Source organism: Podarcis cretensis, assembly GCF_951804945.1.
Source record: "Podarcis cretensis genome assembly, chromosome: Z".
Lineage (NCBI taxonomy): Eukaryota > Metazoa > Chordata > Lepidosauria > Squamata > Lacertidae > Podarcis > Podarcis cretensis.
The window spans coordinates 8,780,592-8,801,557 of record NC_137184.1 but is presented as its reverse complement, the minus strand read 5'-3'; the positions used below and the strand labels follow the sequence as shown (position 1 = coordinate 8,801,557).

General features: G+C 43.1%; 2 protein-coding genes across 14 annotated transcripts in view; one reads left to right on the top strand and one right to left on the bottom strand.

The window, feature by feature from the left end:
- Positions 1-20,966, bottom strand: part of SLC31A2 (solute carrier family 31 member 2) — a 543,264-nt gene that overhangs the window by 105,587 nt on the left and 416,711 nt on the right. The window lies entirely within an intron of this gene.
- Positions 1-20,966, top strand: part of CACNA1B (calcium voltage-gated channel subunit alpha1 B) — a 326,691-nt gene that overhangs the window by 182,041 nt on the left and 123,684 nt on the right. For all 13 annotated transcript variants that reach the window (XM_079961868.1, XM_079961879.1, XM_079961878.1 and 10 more), the window contains 4 exons: positions 6,665-6,777; positions 14,230-14,342; positions 14,484-14,615; positions 16,957-17,029. In XM_079961868.1, the coding sequence (XP_079817994.1) occupies positions 6,665-6,777; positions 14,230-14,342; positions 14,484-14,615; positions 16,957-17,029 (431 nt within the window). The remainder of the gene's footprint in view (positions 1-6,664; positions 6,778-14,229; positions 14,343-14,483; positions 14,616-16,956; positions 17,030-20,966) is intronic.

Sequence of the window (20,966 nt, the reverse complement as noted above, 5' to 3'; positions counted from 1 at the left end):
TGTCTTATACATGGATAGTGCATAGTGGGGACGGGTGATTGGTTGGAGCTGTCGCTTGTCAGCCGTGATATGGTGGATGATTGGTGGCTGCAGCAAGGGCTGCTTTGGATTGGCTGCTGCTGTGGTAATTGGGTGGGTGATTAGTTGCTGTGGCAAGGGCTGCTGTGGATAATAATAATAATAATAATAATAATAATAATAATAATAATAATAATTTATTATTTATACCCCGCCCATCTGGCTGGGTTTCCCCAGCCACTCTGGGGTATGCTGTTGCTGCAGCAAATGGGCATGCAATTGCGAGAGCCAGTATCGTGTAGTGGTTAAGAGTGGTAGACTCGTAATCTGGTGAACTGGGTTCGCATCTCCGCTTCTCCACATGCAGCTGCTGGGTGACCTTGGGCTAGTCACACTTCTCTGAAGTCTCTCAGCCCCACTCAGCTCACAAAGTGTTTGTTGTGGGGGAGGAAGGGAAAGGAGGAAGAAGAAAAGGGCATGCAATTGTTGGCTGCTGTTGGCGAGCAGGCAGACGCTTGTTGTCTTCAGCGGCACGAATGATTGTCAGCCTTTTATAGTCGGGTTAGTGATTTTCGGCATCCCCCCGCAGAAAGCTCCACAACTCTGAGCAATCTCCCCACAAAAGCTCATCAACCCCAAAACTAGGGGTCGTCTTATACATGGGGGGTGTTATACATGGAAAAATATGGTAAATGGAAAGGATTTAAAGTTTTAGCACAGTTTGGTTGAAAAGCTTCCTGATTTGGTTAGATAAGTTCAGGATTGACACAGCTGATGTTACTTCCTTGCCCCCAAAGCCCATGAGGATCCTTTAGCTGTGTTTTGCAGAGCCTTCAAAACCAGTCTTTGGGGATCTCTTACACAGATTGAACTTTAGGTAGTTGCTGGAAGCCACAAGAGAGGGAGAGTGTTCTTCCGCTCTGTTTCTCTTTGTGGGTTTCATACAAGCATCTAATTGGCCACTGTGAGAACAGGATGTTGGAATAGATGGGCCATTGGCCTGATCTACTAGAGATCTTCTTATTTTTATGTTCAGTTGGGCCCAAATCAGAGGGACACCCTTTCATTTGTGCTATTTGCCCTGCTCTTTAGTGAAATATTTTCATTTTCTCAAAACAAACCCTTTCACAGGAGAATCAAAATTCATTGAAATAGGTCTCAGCTCTGTTTACCTAACCTCCAAGTACTTCTGTGGGTTCTTTCTTTCTTTCTTTTATATATATTTGAACAAAACCAAAAGGTTTATCCAGGTCTCTCTAATGTCTACAGCATGGAGAAAATTAGTTGGAGTGAGGATGGTTCTTAATTACCTAGGTTCTAAGAGCCTCTATTGGAAGTGCCCTTTCTTTGTTTAAACACATGGCTTATAACTGGCAGTTTCATTTACACACCTATATGGACTTCCTTTTATTAATATATATGCTTAAATCAGGTTTGATGGAATATATTATTATTATTATTACTACTACTACTACTACTAATAATAATAATAATAATAATGTTTAATTCCCTTCTACACACTTGTTTCAATGTGATGTAGAAAATATAATAGAGAAACCCAGCTAAAAACAGTCACAAAATAGCAGGGGGCAAATAACAGCAGATTTGTTTATTTTTTAATGGCAAAGAGTAGACATCCATGACAAAAATGTATACAACCAGCTGGGGGAGATTGGTAGGGGGAAATGTCTTCATTTGTTTCTGGAAAGTACAGATAGTGGGTACTTTTCATATCTTGACAGGAATGATGTTTCACAGCATTGCTTATTGTTAATGTCAACTGGCAATGGTTGTTGTTATTTTTTAAAAAAATAATATTTATTAAAGTTTTGAAAGTTACAGAAAGAAAAAAGAAAAAGAATTAAACATAACAAAACCAGACAATACAATACAAAGACAAAAATATTACATATACATAACAAAAATAAAACAAAAACAATTTAAAAAAAGAAAAAAGAAACACAAACAATACTTTCAATGTTATTAACTTTCTTTTACTTGTTTCAGTGACCTCCTCACACCTCCCTTTTTTTGTATTCCACTTCGATTAATTGTTTCAGCAAATCCTTTCCATCTTCCTCAAATTTCTGTCCTATCATTTAACTTAACAAATTCTAACATTATTTTTTTCCTTTAATCCAATTACAATCTATTATACTTAATTCTTTATAACATTTCTGCTAAAGCCATGTAACTTCATTCCAACATCTTTCTAACATTCCTTAATTTTACAATATTTCTGTAGATAATCTTTAAATTTCTTCCAATCTTCTTCCACCAACTCTTCTCCCTGGTCTCGGATTCTGCCAGTCATTTCTGCCAATTCCATAAAGAATGGTTGTTGTTATTTAATTGTTCTTAGTATTTTTATTATTTTTGTTCTTTGTTTCTGTTTGCAAATAAAAAGAATGGTGAGGGTAGGGAGTGGGGAGAAATGGCTCTTCAGAGACTTAGCAGTGAATGCAAAAATAAAAAATAAAAATGTGCTAGCTTTGACAGTGTTAAAGACATGTGTTTTCCCAGGACAGTTTTTGCTTAGGCACAGCTTCAGAGTGATGTGAGCAGATTTGCCATAGTCTGATTCAGACTATGGCAAATTCAACCCATAGTCTGCTTCAGCAGGATATTCTTATCTTCTAATGGATTAAATCTGATAAAATATTAGGAGCCAGGAAGGGGAGAACATTTTTGCACAAGTAGCCTTACCATCAGTGCCCCATAATGCTTCTCACTGGCAGCACGTGGGAAGAGCAGGGGTGCCTCCTAATTAGACAGATTTCTAGAAAGTGATCGTAATTGGACTTTGGACAAGATGTGTGAACTTCAGCCAGGAAGGGAGCAGAGTTTGCTCTGGGAGGATTGGTAACACCGTAAGCGTGATTTGGGCACCTCTAATTCAATCATGTCTCTCCCTCTAGGGAGAATTTAATTACGTTACAAATCAACTTCAATGCTGCTGAGAGCCTGTGGGTCTGCAGCGATTCCTCAGAACTCCCCGTCTCTGCCTCCTTTCTACTTTCTGCTTGTTGAAATGCTCTGATTAACTTTCTCAGCTTGACATTTCCAACGGTTTCCAAGCATTTTGAAAAAGGAACTGAAAAGGTGCTTAGCAAAAAAAGGGGGAAGGGAGAAAGGAAAAATATGGGATGTGTCTCTTTCATCTCTGTATAGCCAGCATGCTATAGACTCCGCTGAAGAGAATCTGGTTTGCACATGTTTGGATTGTGTGGATTTCCACAATAGCAGAATACTGATTCCACTGGTGTTTATAAGCATGCTTCATTGAAGAAGAGACTTTAGTGTCTTGCTTATGAAGGAAGGCTAACAATTTTCAGAAAGAGTATTTAACAATCACCTAACCCCACATATGCCCACCTGACTGCTTCAGTCTATGGAACTGGTACTTTTACAGATGCCACATAATACCCATTCTACATTGATAAGAAAATGACATTTTAGTGTGGCATCACCTACACTTCGGAACTCCTTGCCTATTAACATTAGGCAGGAGCCTTCAATGTACTCTTTTATGCACTTGCCGAAACCCTTTTACCTTTAGGCATGTCTACCCAACTACACTGAATGCTGATGTGTGTTTTAATCCGTTTTTATCTCATCATTGGTTTTAATTATTTTTTGAACTACAGTGGTACCTTGGGTTACAGATGCTTCAGGTTACAGACTCTGCTAACCAAAGAAATAGTACCTTGGGTTTAGAACTTTGCTTCAGGATGAGAACAGAAATTGTGCAGTGGCAGCAGCGGGAGGCCCTATTAGCTATAGTGGTACCTCAGGTTAAGAACAGTTTCAGGTTAAGAACAGACCTCCAGAACGAATTAAGTTCTTAACCCGAGGTAACACTGTATTTAAATAGTTTTCCTTTTTTTTTTTTACTGATAATCTCATTGTTTTATTCTTTGTGCAAACCTCATTGAGGTATATAAATTTTGTGAAATGAAGATTGGGATGAATAATGTGGCATAATACCTAGTGTCGTCCAGGGAAATCAATTAGCTGGAGATTCTGGACAGATGAAGGAAAGGTGTCCTTCACACAAATCATGGTGAATAGTGTGACCCAAATGATGGCATTGGACTCCAGCTCCCACCAACCCTAGCCAACATGGCCCAAGGTCAGGCATGATGGAAGCTGTAGTCCAGCAACCACTGGAGGACCATGGGTTGCCCCCTGGAAACCTTATGACCAGAACCCATCCCATCCAGCTGTGCACTCTATGCAGAGCCTACATTAATGCTATTAGTTTCTTGATGATTTTGTGTTTGCCTTTGATGTCTCAGCCTGGTTCCCTGTGGATATCAGTATGCAGAGCACAGGGAAGCTTCAGAAACAAGCATGCTTATTTATGTCTGCTGAATATTTTAGGTGTCATTTCAAGAAGTGGGTCAGCCAAAAACTGGATGCTGATGGATCTCCTTTTCTGCACAAGTGTTCACAGTCTTTGTGGGACCATCTCTTGTGCCTGTAGTACCATCTCTTGTGCCTGATCCTAATGACCTTAGACTATGTGACAGCATGAAAATAGAATTTGTTGCTGATTGACACACACACACACAAGATGCTAATTACCTAATTCAAATATATTGGGTAGGAAAGTAACCAGCATGGCCTTTGCCAGGAGCACAGGTTTCTAAATTAAGTTAAACTGTTTATCACAAACTCTCTCCCCTGCCTTCTGCCATGCACTCCCTTCTTCTCATCCCATGGTTTTATGAAATGCTTCTGTTTAAGGTAGCTTAAATTAAATCTAGAGTAAGACCAGCAACCAAGAATTGCATTTTTCAATCAAATGGGCCAGGGCCATGTCAAAACAAATCCTCATCCTGACCCGTCAACTGAAGGAGAGGGTAGAAATAGGAGGAATTGGCAGGAGTAATGGATGGATGATCACTGGAACCAATCTTTGCTCCCTTGATTTAAAATAACCTGCTTCATAAAGGTTGGCCAACGCCAGGGCTAGTAAGAAATAGTGGTGCCAGGGATGCAGGGTGATCACGCAAACCAAAATTTCCCTAGAAAATTTTGAGATTTTTCTCTCTCTGAATGACTATGCTCTGCTTCCACTGATGGAGGCTGCATGTCCCTGAAGTACAAGTGCAGAGTAAGCTGTTATACTCAGGTCCTACTTGTGGGTTTCCCATTAGCATCTGGTTGGCCACTGTGAGAACAGGATGATGGACCACTTGCCTGATCCAGCAGGTTGTTCTTATGTTCTCAGTCCCCTGGAGAAAGAATACCAATCTGCAGAATTTTAAGGACTTAAGAAGAGTCCTGCTTGATCTAGTCATCTAGTCTAGCATGACCAACCATGGCAAGTCTGAAAACAGCCTGTGAATGCCACAGACTCCCCCAATCTAGTGCCCCTCAAATGTTATTGGACCTCACCTCCCACCAGTCCCAGCCAGCATGGCCAATGGTCAGGGATGTTGCAGGCTGGGGAAGGGAAGGCAATATTCAGATAATACAGTATGTCTCTGATTGTTCTCCAGTGTATCTGTGAAGGAACTGGACCTTACTGGTATGGACTGTTGTGTTTTAAGTGGGATTCATGTTAGCAGCTCTTTATTCATTGGACATTGTAGGGCTGACTAGCTTCCAAATATCAAGGCATTGAAATGACCAGTGTGGATGGGAGGAAAGTCACATCCCAGCCTGGGGTTTCATGTCTTCCTATAGTCTACTGCGAGGAGCTTATGGTTGACAAGGGGAGTCTATATCTTGGGATAGCCAACTAGGGAGGCCTGAAATTCAAGGTGGAGTGCAGCATGACAGATAATATTGGTGTGCCTGGAAGAGGCAAAAAAAGGAGGAAAGGCTATTGCTTGAGAGTAAGAGCCTTCTGAAAACCTGATGAGTTTAGGGGTAGTTTAGTCCAGAGAAAGCGGCTGACATTTTAAACTGCCCCCCCTTTGCTCCGAAGGGAATATTCTGGGTTTCAATGACATTTGCATTGTGTATCTTTTCCTTAATCTTCACATCTGTCCCCCACCCCCCACCCTAAGTGAAATCTGTACTGGGGTGTTCTCACTTTAACACTATCGCACCTGGAGGCCTGTAACCTACCCTAATTGTGGTGGCTTCAGAGGGAACCCAGGGAAACTTGGAGGCTAATTGATAAGGCCAGCTTTGTAGAAACTATTGCCCTCTATCCTGGTGGCTGCTGTCCTTTAGAGGGGGACACTGAGCAGAGGGGTACACTCTGTGTTAGCCAGGAACACCCTCACCTCAGCTGGCATGGAACTCAGTGCGGCTTGCATATGGTTTAGCAATGCTAAACACTGAATAGATTCGAATCTTTGACCAGAAACAGCAACATCCTTTTCTAATGGAAGACAGTAATTTGAACATCCCCGATAATTTGGATGGCTGGTGGACATTTCTGGTCAGCTCTCCATCTATGCTCAGTCCATCCCCATTATAAGTTGGACAGAATGGGTTCGCACATCCAGATTTGGGAGGTCTAAAAAATACTTCACCATTATGTACTAATTATCTGCTTTCCCATGCAGCAGAAAGTTATTTTCTGCTGGCAGGATCTGCTCCACCTCTAGGAAAGGTATCATCCTAATGTCAGGAAATAATTTTGTGGATATTTATCATTGATTTGACCTTCTGCTGTTTCTTCCAGATTTTGCAGAATTTGTCTTCCTCGGCCTGTTCCTCACAGAGATGTCTCTGAAGATGTATGGCTTGGGGCCAAGGAATTATTTCCATTCCTCATTCAACTGCTTTGACTTTGGGGTAAGAAGTCTTGGGTGAGAATAGATGGGTTGAAGTCAACTCTTTGCAGGCCTGATATTCTGCATACTCTACTCCCTGGGTCACTCCTGATTCTCAGCATAGGAAGTTGTGTTATACTGAGCCAGAACACTGGTCCATCTAGCTCAGATTTGTCTACCATGATCAGAAGCTGCTGCAGGATTTCAGGCAGGGGACACTCCCAGCCAGTCCTGGAGATGCCTCAGATTGATCCTGGCCCCTTTCCACTGAGCTATGACTACAGAGGAAGCACTTGGATGGAGGGACTTCCTTGTTCTGTCATGTCATGGGAAGGCATCTGAGCATGTGATCTCCTGCTCCTGCACCCGCACCCAAAGTCAGGGACAGGCAACATATGGCCTGCAAATGTTGTGGATTACCACTTGCATTACCCTCAGTCAGCACCATCCAACCAAACAGGAGCAGACTATGGTAATATGGAGCCCCGTGCGAAACCAAAAACCCACCCCCCACCCTGCTGCAAGTGTTGGCCAACCAGTTGCATTCGCGTAGTGGGAAGCTGGTGCGATCTCGCTCTCGCTCTCACTCTAGTTCTCCCTCCCCTCCTCTCCCTCCTCCTCCTCCTTTTTTTCTAGCCTGATTTTCCCTCACAAACAAACAAACAAACAAACAAACAAACAACAACACTTACAGTTGTCAGAGAGGTCTATCTGAATTCCCTCCCCACTTTCCCTCATTCCTGCTCCCTTCCTTTACATCTTTCTCAGACAGAAATAAAAATTCAAGGCTTTAGAAATACCTCCCTTTTTTTCTTCCTTGTTTTCCCCAAAAAGTCAAAGGAAAAGGCCATTGACTTTCTTAAAAAAAATCCCTTTGATTTCTGGTCTCCAAACCTGCCTTACTACTTTCGTGCAAAAGGAAGGAGGAAAGTATGGGGGGGGGGGAGGGAGAGGCACCCTACTCATAGCCTGAAAGGACAAACCTTTTGGATTTCCTGGACCTTCTCCCTGCCTCTTCCATTTTAAAACATATCTTACTGTGAACTGAAAGGTGGAGGATTGGGGTGAGACTCTCAAATACAACTTGCTGCTTTCCTCTCCTCTGCTCAGTTCAGTGCCCTGTGTGTGGGAGCCTCCATCACTGCTCTGAATCTGGCTCTGCACTAATCTCAGTCTGCCCTTCGGATATTTCACAAGGTTTCCCCTGTGCACTTTCAAGCCTATTTTCACAGTTAGCAATGAGGTCTGGAAGCTTGCTGTTCTGCTTATTTTTATTTTATTTCCCCTCCACAAAGCTGCACCTCTGGATTCTGTAATGCAAACAACCCTGGCCTCTTGGTACCTCTTCTTTCTTCTTCAATTTTTTCTTTTCTTTTTGCAGCTGACTTGCACGATGAGTGTCCACAGGAGGCAAACTATTGCAGTTGCCTATTTGTGAGCTGTTGCACTCTGTCATTCTCACATTTCACAGTCATCTCTTGTATGCAAGGCCCGCAAAATAGCCTCTGGCAGGTGCCCGCTTGTGCCAGCACAACTAACATTAATTAGCTGCTTCTTTGCAGCCTTCAAATGAGAAGGCTGCAACGCTATCAGGTCCCCCAATGTTGGGCTGGCCCTGTTGTCAGCACAGATGGCCTGCACAAAATGGGAAGATGCCATTCTAGCTGGCCAGAGTTAACAAGGGTCAAGTGTTTTGCTCTTGTCTGAGCCTCTGAATCTCACTTGTTAGGAATCACAAGTGGGGAGAGAGCTGTTGCACTTGGATTCTGTTTGTGGGCTTCCCATTGAGGCATCTCATTGGCCAGTGAGAGAACTGGATGCTGGTCTAGATGGGCCTTTGCCCTGATTCAGCAGGGTTCTCCTGATGTTCTTATGTTCTTTACAGCCCAGGGCTGCCACTTACCTTAATGGGCCTTACTCCAAGATAAACAGGAATGGTACTGCTACATAGTTTCTTTTCCAGGGTTGTTTGTGGGGATTGCCTGTGTAGTGCTTTGAACACCAGAATGCACTTGGAGTCATGTGGTCAAGTTGTGACTGTAGCACACTCAGCATGCGAAGAGCTCAATTGTTTGACCTTATGACAGCCCCACAAAGTAGGCCCTTAGTCTTCCAGTTTTACTGATAGAAAATGCAGTGCTGAGGGAGGGGGAGGGAGAGAGAATGTGTAGTGAACTAATTTGTGGTGGAAGCATCAGCTTCAGTTGGGAGCTGATGGGTGTATAGGGAGAAACAGGAAGATTGCATTCATATCACATGTATGTTTTGCATCTGGTAGAAATCCTTAATGCAGGGGTAGGGAACCTCTTGCCCTCTAAATGTTGCTAGACTACAGCTTCCATCAGATGCAGGTGGTGCTGTGGGTTAAACCACAGAGCCTAGGGCTTGCTGATCAGAAGGTCGGCAGTTTGAATCCCTGCGATGGGGTGAGCTCCCGTTGCTTGGTCCCAGCTTCTGCCAACCTAGCAGTTCGAAAGCACAAAGTGCAAGTAGATAAATATGTAACACTCCGACGGGAAGGTAAACAGCATTTCCGTGTGCTGCTCTGGTTCACCAGAAGCGGCTTAGTCATGCTGGCCACATGACCTGGAAGCTGTACACCGGCTCCCTTGGCCAATAAAGCGAGATGAGTGCTGGAACCCCAGTCGTCCACGACTGGACCTAATGGTCAGGGGTCCCTTTACCTTACAGCTTCCATCACCCTTGACTATTGATCAGGTTGGCTGAGGTTGATGGGAGCTTTAGTCCAATAACATCTGGAGGGCCACAGGTTTGTCATCCTTAATTAAAAACCTTTCTTTGTTCTTTATGAACAATAGCGTCTATTTACCATAGCACCTTGGAAGATACATCCTCCTCCTCTCACACAGGATGGGATGCCTCTCCTAAGCAGATGCCCACTGAGAATGGTGCGCTGGACCAAGGATGAGGAACCCATGCATACTGTCCAACACATCAAGGCAAAAACCCAGGATGCACGTCTTACAGGGGTGTGCTCCCGTGTGAGTCACACAACCTTCACAAGATCATGGCCCCCAAGAATTATGATGGGGGGGGGGCTGTTCACCCACACAAAAGCACAGCACCAAAAACACATGTTTTGGGGTGCCACATGAGATGGCAGCCCCGGAAAAGTGCTTATGTGGGGTGAAATCATGGTACCCAAAATGGGCACTGTGCTCTTGTGTGGAAAAAAATGGGATGTCCCAGTTTTACCAGGACAATTGAGGGGTATGCCTGCAGAGATCCCAGAAGTCACCTGACTGTATCTCCTACCACCCTTACTCATCAGCCATGCTGACTGGGACTGATGGGAGTTGGAGTCTGGTAGCATCTGGGAGGCCACAGGGTTCCCCAGCACTGCCTTAATTAATTGAAATGCCAAGGGGGAGGGGAGAGAAAGAGATGGGGGAGGACCTCCAGTCAATAGAGTTTTAAAATTCTAGTATTTAGAGCATCCTGAGTTGCTCCTCTGGGTGCAGCTGTTTCTGTCTTGCTCCACTGCATGCAGAGCTGGTAATTAACTCTCCAATGTGGGCTTCCTATCGGGTAGGGAAGAGACATTTTATCACTTGCTAATTCATCATCATTTGCTGATCCCACTGGGATCAAGCACTATCTTCCTCTGTGATTCCCATTGCTCATATTATGTTTCCCCAGTTCTATTCATCCCCCAGTTGTATACGTTCCCATTTGTTGCTTTCTTGTAGCCTCTTGAGAGCTGGCAGTATTTTGTAGTTTGGTTCAGTTTGACAAAGCAACATGATGGAAAATGTATAAGAGCACCCAGTGTGATATGAAGCAACAAGGTGTAAACGCAAGATCATGGATATGCTCCTCCTAAGAGGTCTTCTTCTTCTTCTTCTTCTTCTTCTTCTTCTTCTTCTTCTTCTTCTTCATCTTCTTTAATTTGTATTCCACTTTCCCACAAAATTTTACCCAAAGTGGCTCACAAGATGAATAAATAAATATACAAAAAATTAGTCCATGCAAGTTTGCATAAAAGAATACAAATAAACCAACCTAATTTATCACCATAAAAGTTACTAGAAGAGAATTTCTCAAAACAGCAATACAGGTAAAAGGTAGTTTCAAAGCATCCACATACTCCAGACGGATCTGTTTCCACTGGTTTGGAACCAAAACTCAACCTTCACACATTCAGGTGCTCTACCCTATTTCTCACCTGGGGTACTGCAGGCAGTCCCACGCTGGCTCTCAAAGTGAACCATTCACAGTGGGATCAGGCATTAAACAGGGATGTATTATCATCCCAACTATTTCTTATTTTCATTGCCATGATCCTACACATTGTCAAAGGGAAACTCCCCACTGGGGTAAAAATCATATATATATATCGAACAGATGGAAAGCTCTTCAATTTGAGTAGGCTGAAAACAAAGAGTAAGGTTACCATAACCTCCATCATAGAGCTTCAATATGCTGATGACGTAGTGCGTGCACGCTCAGAGGACAACCTCTAAACCACCCTAAATATCTTTGCAGAAGCTTACAGAAAGCTTGGTCTATTGCTCAATATCCAAAAAACCAAAGTGCTGCATCAATAAGCACAAAACAACCCGTCCACTGTACCACAGATCCATCTTAATAGTGTAACATTGGGAAGTGTCAATTGCTTTTCCTACCTGGATAGTTATCTTTCCATAAGGGCCAACATTGATGCAGAAATCTAGCATCAACTGAGCTCTGTGAGCACAGCTTTCTCCCAATTGAAGCTCAGAATGTTTGAGGACCAAGACATTCACAGGGAAACCAAAATGCTTGTTTACAAAGATATTGTACTTCCAACTTTACTGTACTCTTGTGAAACATGGACCACTTATAAATGCCATTTCCAGCTCCTCAAAAGATTCCATCAGTGGTGTCTCCAAAATTTTTTACATATCACTTGAGAAGACAGGCAAACTAATGTTAGCGTATTGGAAGAAGCAAAGATCACCAGTGTCAAAGGAATGATTCTTCAACCTCAACTTCGTTGGGCAGGTCATGTTGTGCAGATGCCTGATTATCATCTTCCAAAGCAACTACTCTATTCCCAACTTAAGAATGGAAAGACAATCTTACTCGGCTATGAGTGATTGCCAGAGAAGAAGAAGAAGACTTTTAGCCTTATGGAAGGACATAGGAACATAGGAAGTTGTCTTCTACAGAGTCAGACCATTGGCCCACCTAGCTCAGGATTGTCTACACTGGGAGGGATATCCCCAGTCTTCCCTGGAAATGCTGGGGATTGAACCTGGTACCTTCTGCATGCAAAGCAGATACTCTGCCACAGAGCCACAGCACTTATCACCACTTGGAATCATAGAATCATAGAATCATAGAGTTGGAAGAGACCACAAGGGCCATCGAGTCCAACCCCCTGCCAAGCAGGAAACACCATCAGAGCACTCCTGACATATGGTTGTCAAGCCTCTGCTTAAAGACCTCCAAAGAAGGAGACTCCACCACACTCCTTGGCAGCAAATTCCACTGTCGAACAGCTCTTACTGTCAGGAAGTTCTTCCTAATGTTTAGGTGGAATCTTCTTTCTTGTAGCTTGGAACCATTGCTCCGTGTCCGCTTCTCTGGAGCAGCAGAAAACAACCTTTCTCCCTCCTCTATGTGACATCCTTTTATATATTTGAACATGGCTATCATATCACCCCTTAACCTCCTCTTCTCCAGGCTAAACATGCCCAGCTCCCTTAGCCGTTCCTCATAAGGCATCGTTTCCAGGCCTTTGACCATTTTGGTTGCCCTCCTCTGGACACGTTCCAGTTTGTCAGTGTCCTTCTTGAACTGTGGTGCCCAGAACTGGACACAGTACTCCAGCTGAGGTCTGACCAGAGCAGAATACAGTGGCACTATTACTTCCCTTGATCTAGATGCTATACTCCTATTGATGCAGCCCAGAATTGCATTGGCTTTTTTAGCTGCCATGTCACACTGTTGGCTCATGTCAAGTTTGTGGTCAACCAAGACTCCTAGATCCTTTTCACATGTACTGCTCTCAAGCCAGGTGTCACCCATCTTGTATTTGTGCCTCTCATTTTTTTTGCCCAAGTGCAATACTTTACATTTCTCCCTATTAAAATTCATCTTGTTTGTTTTGGCCCAGTTCTCTAATCTGTCAAGGTCGTTTTGAAGTGTGATCCTGTCCTCTGGGGTGTTAGCCACCCATCCCAGTTTGGTGTCATCTGCAAATTTGATCAGGATGCCCTTGAGTCCATCATCCAAGATCAGGATGCCCTTGAGTCCATCCATCATTCAAAAGACTAAGCAAAGAATGGTGCGCCCTGCACTTGTATTACCTGCCCTGTTCCTTTGACTTTAAGACAATGGGAGTTCTAATCCACATTAGTGGTTGCAAGTTTTTCTGAGAGGCTTTAACTGAGATTCCCCCCCCCTCTCACACACCTGGCCCTCCAGAAAGCAGACCGTTTTTGCAGGGTTTTTGATGGTGGTGACCACCTACCCAACCCTTGTCACAATGCCCCTGGATGGTGCTAGGCCTGGGCATGATTGTGGAGGATGCAAAATAGTGCCTGGTTGCCAACATAGTTGCTACTGCTGCTGTCATTTATAGCAGCAAAGAGGGGAGGGGGCTGGAGGGAGGGGAGAAAGAACCAGTGTGGCTATTGACGGTGAGCCTCTTGTCTGCCTCCTAAAAAAGTAATCATAATAATGTTGGCAATTTCTCCTCTCCTTGAAGGAATTCAGTGGAATGAAGTGCTTCTTACCCACCCCAATCCTTTGCTCCCAGATCGGATATATAATTTACAAAAGGGCTTTCAAACCTGTCTTTATAATCTTAAAGAGCTAGAAACTTTAGTTGTCACCATTTTTAAAGCTGAAATTTTTCTGGACACCAATAACCATAGCAGGAAATAAACACCAAATCATGGACTAGATAGACACAGATAAGCATGTATGTACTCTTATTTATATTATTTATTTATATTATATATTTATATATTAGTTACATTGCTGCATCACCCTACCTCCTAAGGGAGACTAGGGTGATGCGTGATAAGATATAAAAAGGCAAAATGTAATTTGTAAATAAAGCATCACAGTTAGCAGTGGAACTATGAAATATCATTAGAACCATTAGTAAACCCCCCTCCCCAAAAAAAAGAAACCCTCTTCAGCTGTTTGGTATTAAAACAACTTTACCTCAGTTTGTGAAAGCCTCTCTCTTGTATAGAAAGATTGAATATACAGTCCTTGCCTGAGGCAGACACTGAAGAAGCTTACAGAATTAGGCTATTGGGTTGGTGCCAATATTATTCCTGTTCAGAAGAGACCCATTGAAGTCAATGGACATCACTGGGGTCCATTAATTTCAGTGGGTCTACTTTGAGTAGGACTAACCTTAGTTCCAACCCCTTCTTTTTGGAAATTGCTCATTGGCCATGATCAGACCTTCTTTCCCCCCCACATCAGCCCATCACTCCTTTGTTTCTTGCAGGTGATTGTGGGGAGCATCTTCGAAGTTATCTGGGCTGCAGTGAAGCCAGGGACCTCCTTTGGCATCAGTGTGTTGAGGGCTCTCAGGCTGCTGAGGATTTTCAAAGTTACCAAGTATGTTTTAAGTTTCTTCTTCCTTTTTCTTTCTTTCTCCTTAGTGTGGGATGTGTGAAGGGGAATTTATGCACTTGGAAAACCCACTTTTAGAAATCCTGATGCATTCATTAACTGGCTTGGTTTGGTTTGGAATCCCAGGTACTGGAACTCCTTGAGGAATCTGGTGGTCTCCTTGCTGAATTCAATGAAGTCCATCATCAGCTTGCTGTTCCTCCTCTTCCTCTTCATTGTTGTGTTTGCTTTGCTGGGAATGCAGCTTTTTGGAGGACAGTAAGTTCAATTCACTAAATTAATCTCAATAAACTTTTGACGGGCGTCTGGCTGCAAGGAACGGTACTCTCCCCGCTTGTGATTCCTAGCAACTGGTATTCATAGGCATGCTGCCTACTGGACTTGCGATAGTTTTGGCTCCAGTTTCAGATTTTTGCACTCTGAATGTTTTGCTAATCTCTCACAGCAGGTTGCAGACGGACTTAGTTTCTCCCGATTCCAAGCTGGACAGAACCAGCTGGTTCACATAGCTCTGTGGGGTTGTTTCATGTCCTGCATTTCAGATTTCTGTAGGCATCTGGTTGACCATTATGAGAGCAGTATGATGGACTAGATGGGCCTTCAGCCTGAACCAGTAGGGCTCTTATGTTCTTATCTGTGAGTACTCTTTGATTCAAATCTCTCACTGGAAGCTCAAGTGCCTTCAATGACAAGGAATATTTATGCCCAGCTCTAGCTGGTTCACTAGTTATGGCCACTGCTAGACAAAGGCTACTTGGCCTCAATAATCCATGCTGGAGATCACTAACGTCCAGTTTGGACTGCTTTGATGCACTATATATTGGGCTACCCTTAAAAAAATTTTTTTGATATAAGAAGGGGATTCCAAGATTTGAAGAAGTAACCTAGAATGGACAGTTATTAACAAGGCAGAATATTACTAGTAGAATGAAAATATGTGCATATACACATCCAGCATATACATATAAAGCATTACATACAGATTGTTAAAATAAAAACATCAGAGCACCAGCTCTTCCCTTAAAAGTAAGCGGTCCTCATGGAGAAGAACGTGCCAAAGGGCTGATTGTGGCAAGCTGCTGATTCTCTAGGTTCATTCTAGCTGTACTGAAAAACAGTCATGAAATCAGGAAGAATAAAATTATAAGATAGTAAAATAATAATCATAATAATTATACAAAGCTTAAAAAGAACGAATGACTTAAAATATATTCATTAGTGGAACAGAATCCCATAACGGCTCAGGTCCGCAATGCTTCAAGGACTGCACCTCTCCATATGAATCAACCTGGACCATGCATTCACTCTGTGAGGCCCTTCTTCATGTGTCTCCTTCATGAGAAATTTGGAGGGTGGCAACACAAGAACAGGCCTTTTCTGTGGTGGCCTCCTGTCTGTGGAATGCTCTCCCCAGGGAGGTTCGCCTGGCACCTTCATTACATATCTTTAGGCACCTGGCAAAAATGTTTCTCTTCAACCAGGCATTTGGCTGATTAACATTCTGTGGCTTTTAAAATGTGTCTGTGGGGAGGTGGTTATTGATTCGGTTTTGTTTTATTATGTAGTTTTTATTCTCATTTTGTATTTTTCTGTTGTTAACTGCCCTGAGATCTTCGGATGAAGAGCAGTCTACAAATTTAATAAGTAATAATCATAGTAATAATAGTAATAATAACAACAACACAAGATTCATACTTGCAGCAAACATCCCAAATATTCATGAATGTTGCCAATTAAGCTCATATTTAGTTGGAATGTGCCAACCATGAAGATTGTTTAGTCATATAAATCACCATCAGCCCCCAAGCAGAAGCAAAGTTGGATGGGTCCACATCATCCCAGTGACATGTATTTTATGACAGTTTTTCAGAAATGGCAAGAAACACAACTTCCTTAAGCCTTATATCCATAGAGTAACAAGCTGCACCCTTCCATCCACCATAGGTCATTAAATGAATGGCTATCCTTGAAGACTGTCTGGAAACTGCAGTTGGTGCAAAATGTGGCTTACCAAACTGTTGAGCAGAGCAATAAGGTGGGACCATGTGCCACCACTCCTGAAAACAAGGCACTTGCTTTTTTTGCCCAATGGACCAGATTCTTATCTTCCCCTCCACTCCACAGGCCACCTTTGACAGTTAGGAGGACCACCCACCTGCCAAACATCTGGTGTCATAATGGTGTCAAGTGCTGTTCTTGGAGGGAGCAGGATCCCCCACCCCACCCCCAAAAACAGACTATTGAAGACCGAGCATGCTCAGACAGAAGACTGGTGGAAGGGAGAATGTTATGGAGCATCCTGGAAAAAGGGCATAGCTGTCTGGCTTGAACCCTGAACAGGCACACTCCCTGCTGCAACATTTTATTGCAAGTCCCAGTTGTACCTCTGAATACCAGTCACTTGGGGGGAGGCACAAATCATGGGGTTGTCGTTTGCCTTCATGCCCTCCTTGAAGGCTTCCCAAAGGCATATAGGTGTCCACTGTAAGAGCCTGGATGCTGGAGTAAAGGGACCTTTGGTCTGATCCAGCAAGGCAGCTCTTAAAAGATTATTAGCATTCTACCCTGCCATTAATATTCATTTTCTGCCTCTTTCTAGGTTTCATTTTAGTGACGAAACACCAACCACAAACTTTGATACTTTCCCCACTGCTATTCTAACTGTGTTTCAGGTAAGGGCACTCTTGACTTGGTGCAAAAGAGCTGAAGGGTCCTCAGAGAGCATATAGTCCTCCCCACTGCTGATGCAGGAAATCTGCTGCTTCTGCATGTCTGATAGGGGGCCATCCAGCCTCTGCTTGAAAGCTGCTAATCAAGGATAAGCCCACTGCTTTCTGAGGCAGTCTGTCCCACTGTCAAACAGCTTGTGGCATCAGGAAGTTTTTCCTAATACTTAGTCATATTCCCTTGTAATCTGAACACAGTGACTCAAGCAACTGAAAACACATGTCTGCCATTGTCTATGAAACAACCCCTTCAATATATTTGAAGATGGCTATGAGACTGTCTCTTAATCACACTTCTCCTCCTCTAGGCTAAAATATCCAACTTATTTAACCTCAGCTCATTGTTCAACCTTAGCTCCAGGCCTCTCAGCCACAGCCTTGTCAAATAGGCCATATTGCAATTAGTTTGGGACAGAGACTGAAGCCAAGAGATAAGCAAAAGGTGAGGAACTGGATCTGGCCAGGCGGCCAGATGGTTAAGTCCCCCACCTCTCGTTGGCCAAGTCTGAGAGGTGGGAAGAGCCAGGCAACTGTCAGTCGTCTGATGTCACAGACTGGTTTGTCAATGCCGGCCCCTGTTGCTAGGAAATCTATCTGCTCCATGGAAGGTGCAGGGCAGGGAGCCAGCAGGAGCACCTCTCCTTCCCTGTACTCTACAGGCTGTCCACCCCTGAGGGCATCCTTCTCACCTTTCTCCTCACCTTCCTTATTTGGCAGCAAGTGCCAATCCAGTCATGATCCAGTTGAGCTCATGGGGATCATGACAAATGCTATCTTGCGCAGTACTTTGAAAGGGGCCTTTCGTATGTGATGTGCAAACAACGCTAGTGGGGTTTAAAGAAGCACTGTGAACGTTGAGATATATTGTTAAAAAGAAATAGATAGTGGGAGGGAAGACTAATGGCAGTATAAAACAGAAGAAATGCGTAATTGAGAGGTTAATATGGATGATTGTCAGAGAAGCTGGAAGAAGTCCAAACAGAGTTAAATTTGTGAAAATTTGGATAAGATTTTATATTTGTGTTGAAAATTAATAAAAATTATTTTAAAAAAAAAGAAAAGAAAGGGGCCTTTCGTGACTTACCTAGCCTCACAAAGTCCCTTTCAAAGTGTGATCTTGTGGCCAGCTTTGCATAGGTCCTAAAGCCCCTCTTATCAGCTGAGCCAGGTTTATGCCTGCCCCACACCTCGTACCATATATGACATCTGTTACAATAGGGCAGGTGTATGTGCTTAGGCTGAAATGGCCTCAAGGGCTGAACAAGGTATCTGGCATGCTTAGCTGGGACTGGAAGCAACTCACCCCTGAGACAGGCTTCTGGCAGAGGAGAGATTTGAATTGGGGTTTTAATCTCATATTCCTATTGACTTGGGGTTTCTTACAGGAGTCACTGGGTAGTCAAGCAGTGGAACTGGATATGTAAATAAATGTGCAATGATGGTGTCCTTGCCATTATTCCCTACTTAGTTGGGTGGAGAATTCAAAAGACAGAACTCTCAGAAAACAAATGTCCAATAGGTGTGGATGAATTTGTTCAATTTCAGTTTCTTGTTTTTCCATTCTTAAACTCAGTTTGCCATATTTCCACACCAGTTTACTTTTTAAAAAACAAAATCCTCCAGAAAAGTCATTGCCATTTCAGTATGCATTTTCCCCCAAAACTACCTTTTCGCAAGTAATTTCCCCTAATATAACACGTTTTTGGTATGTCATTTTCCTCAAATATATGAGACCTGGATTTTCTTTCCCCATCTGTAACCTCCAGCCGATATCATTTGTAACTAGGCAAGAGTGTGGTGATTTCTGTCAGCACACAGAACCATGGCCCTTGGCTTTTCTGTCATGTCACCAGAATCCATCTCTGTGGCCCTTGTCTGCCGTGGCACAGTCTTGGTTAGCTGAAAATGTGACCTGCTTTTCTGTCTTCACAATCAGCTCCCTAAATTAACAAGGACAATAGCCTGAGAGACGGATCTGAGTTCGTAGGAAATAATGAAAAGAGTGGAATGCGGGACCCGTTGCATTTGACATTCTGGTTTCTGTAGAGCATTATAATTGGGGACAGGAATGCTAATCAGGCAGGAAGCAAATGAAAAAGGCAAACCCTTACTCAGCGAGGTAAGAGGAAATGAGAGACATTCTATGCTCTGGAAGCTCAAGGGATGGGCAGCCTTTGCACATGGGCGGAGGGCTTCCTGTCAAAGTCATACAGAAATCGAGGCCAACAAGGGAGAGGTGCTTCCTCTCCAATCCCAGACTTACCCTCTCTGGCCTCTGAATACCAGTTGCTGGGAATTTTGAGTGGGGAGACTTGCTGTTGCACTCGGGTCCTGCTTGCAGGCCACAGTGAGAACAGGATTCTGGACTAGGTGGGCCACCAACTGTACTTCTGATGCTGATGGAATGGAAAGAAGATACGATAGTCCAAATAAATCCATATTAGCCCCTTTTCAGCTACTCACAACACCTCTTACATGTGTGCATAACCTTACAAAGCACTGTGTCATCATCATCATTGCTTATCTGTGTGCTGCCTTTCCAGACTAAACCAGGCTCAAATCTTCTGACAACATCAAAATGCTTTACATAATTCATTTGCTGTTGCAAGACCTCTGCTAATGAAAAACACATTCTATTAACAAATGTGCAATAAAATGAAACAGTCCAATGATTGTTCAAAATAAGGCCTGACAATTAACCCCCCCCCAAACAATTTAATCCAGATTAAGATTATGGACTGATTCATACTATGCGCTGATCTACATATTTAGGGAAACAAGATGGTTGACTCCTTGGACTTTACTGCTTCCAGCTGCAGGTGGAAGAAATTGCATGCTGGTGGTGGGAACAGGGTGAGGTCATTCCTTTCTCTACAGGCAACATGGAAACACACAGTTCTATAGGCACAACACAACAACAGTAGCAGCAGCAACAACAATAGAAGAATAAAAAGCAGGATAATGTTTTTATTGAGCCAGTCTCTTCAAAGTCTTTACAGGTTAAAAATATATTCACCAGCTCCCAAAAGATGACATCAGAACTAGCTGGGAGAGCCTTCACCACCACCTCCTCCTCCTCCTCCTCTTCCTCTTCCTCCTCCTCCTCCTCCTCCTCCTCCTCCTCCTTATTCTTCCTTGAATAATTTTTATTGGTTTTTTCACAATTAATTTCCACAATTAACTACAAAAAACAAATCCCCCCCCATCCCTATTCACAAAAACATTTCAAAACCTTATCTTTGAGGTTCTTTAGACTTCATGACTTCCCTTCATTCCCTCTTCTGATTTCTTATATTAACAAAAACTTCTGCATTTCCTTACACATACTTCATTGTTGATTGCAAGTGTGAAGTCTGAGCCTGTCAATATATCAATTTATTTACATTATTTTGCATATATACAATAAGTGCTTCCCATTCTTTTTCCTAACTTTGTCATATTTAAATTTCACTGGAAGGCAACTATCAGTTAAGTCAGATTCAAAATCCTGCTCACCTTCCTCACAGTCTCCTCTTAGTCTCAGAGGCTGTAATTTCTGCCTCATTTCTGCCACCAAGGCATTCCCAAATATTTCCTGCCTACCCCCCCCCATGCCATTCATATCTGCCCCGAGTGTCTCCTGGTATTTCTTCATATCAATCACAGTTTCCATTTTTCTAAAAATTTCCTCCAGCCCTTGCATCAAGACCTCCACCACTTCTGTTTTCTTTGTCACTGGTTCTATTTTAATAATTAGTTCTGTCACCATTTCAGTATTTTGGTCCATTCGGGCTATATGTTTATCTGCTGTCTTATCCACATTTTCCTTTATCTCCTTAATCTACTCATTTCTCAGTTCATAGAAGAATTCCACCCATTCACCATAAGGCTTATCCCCCGTGTC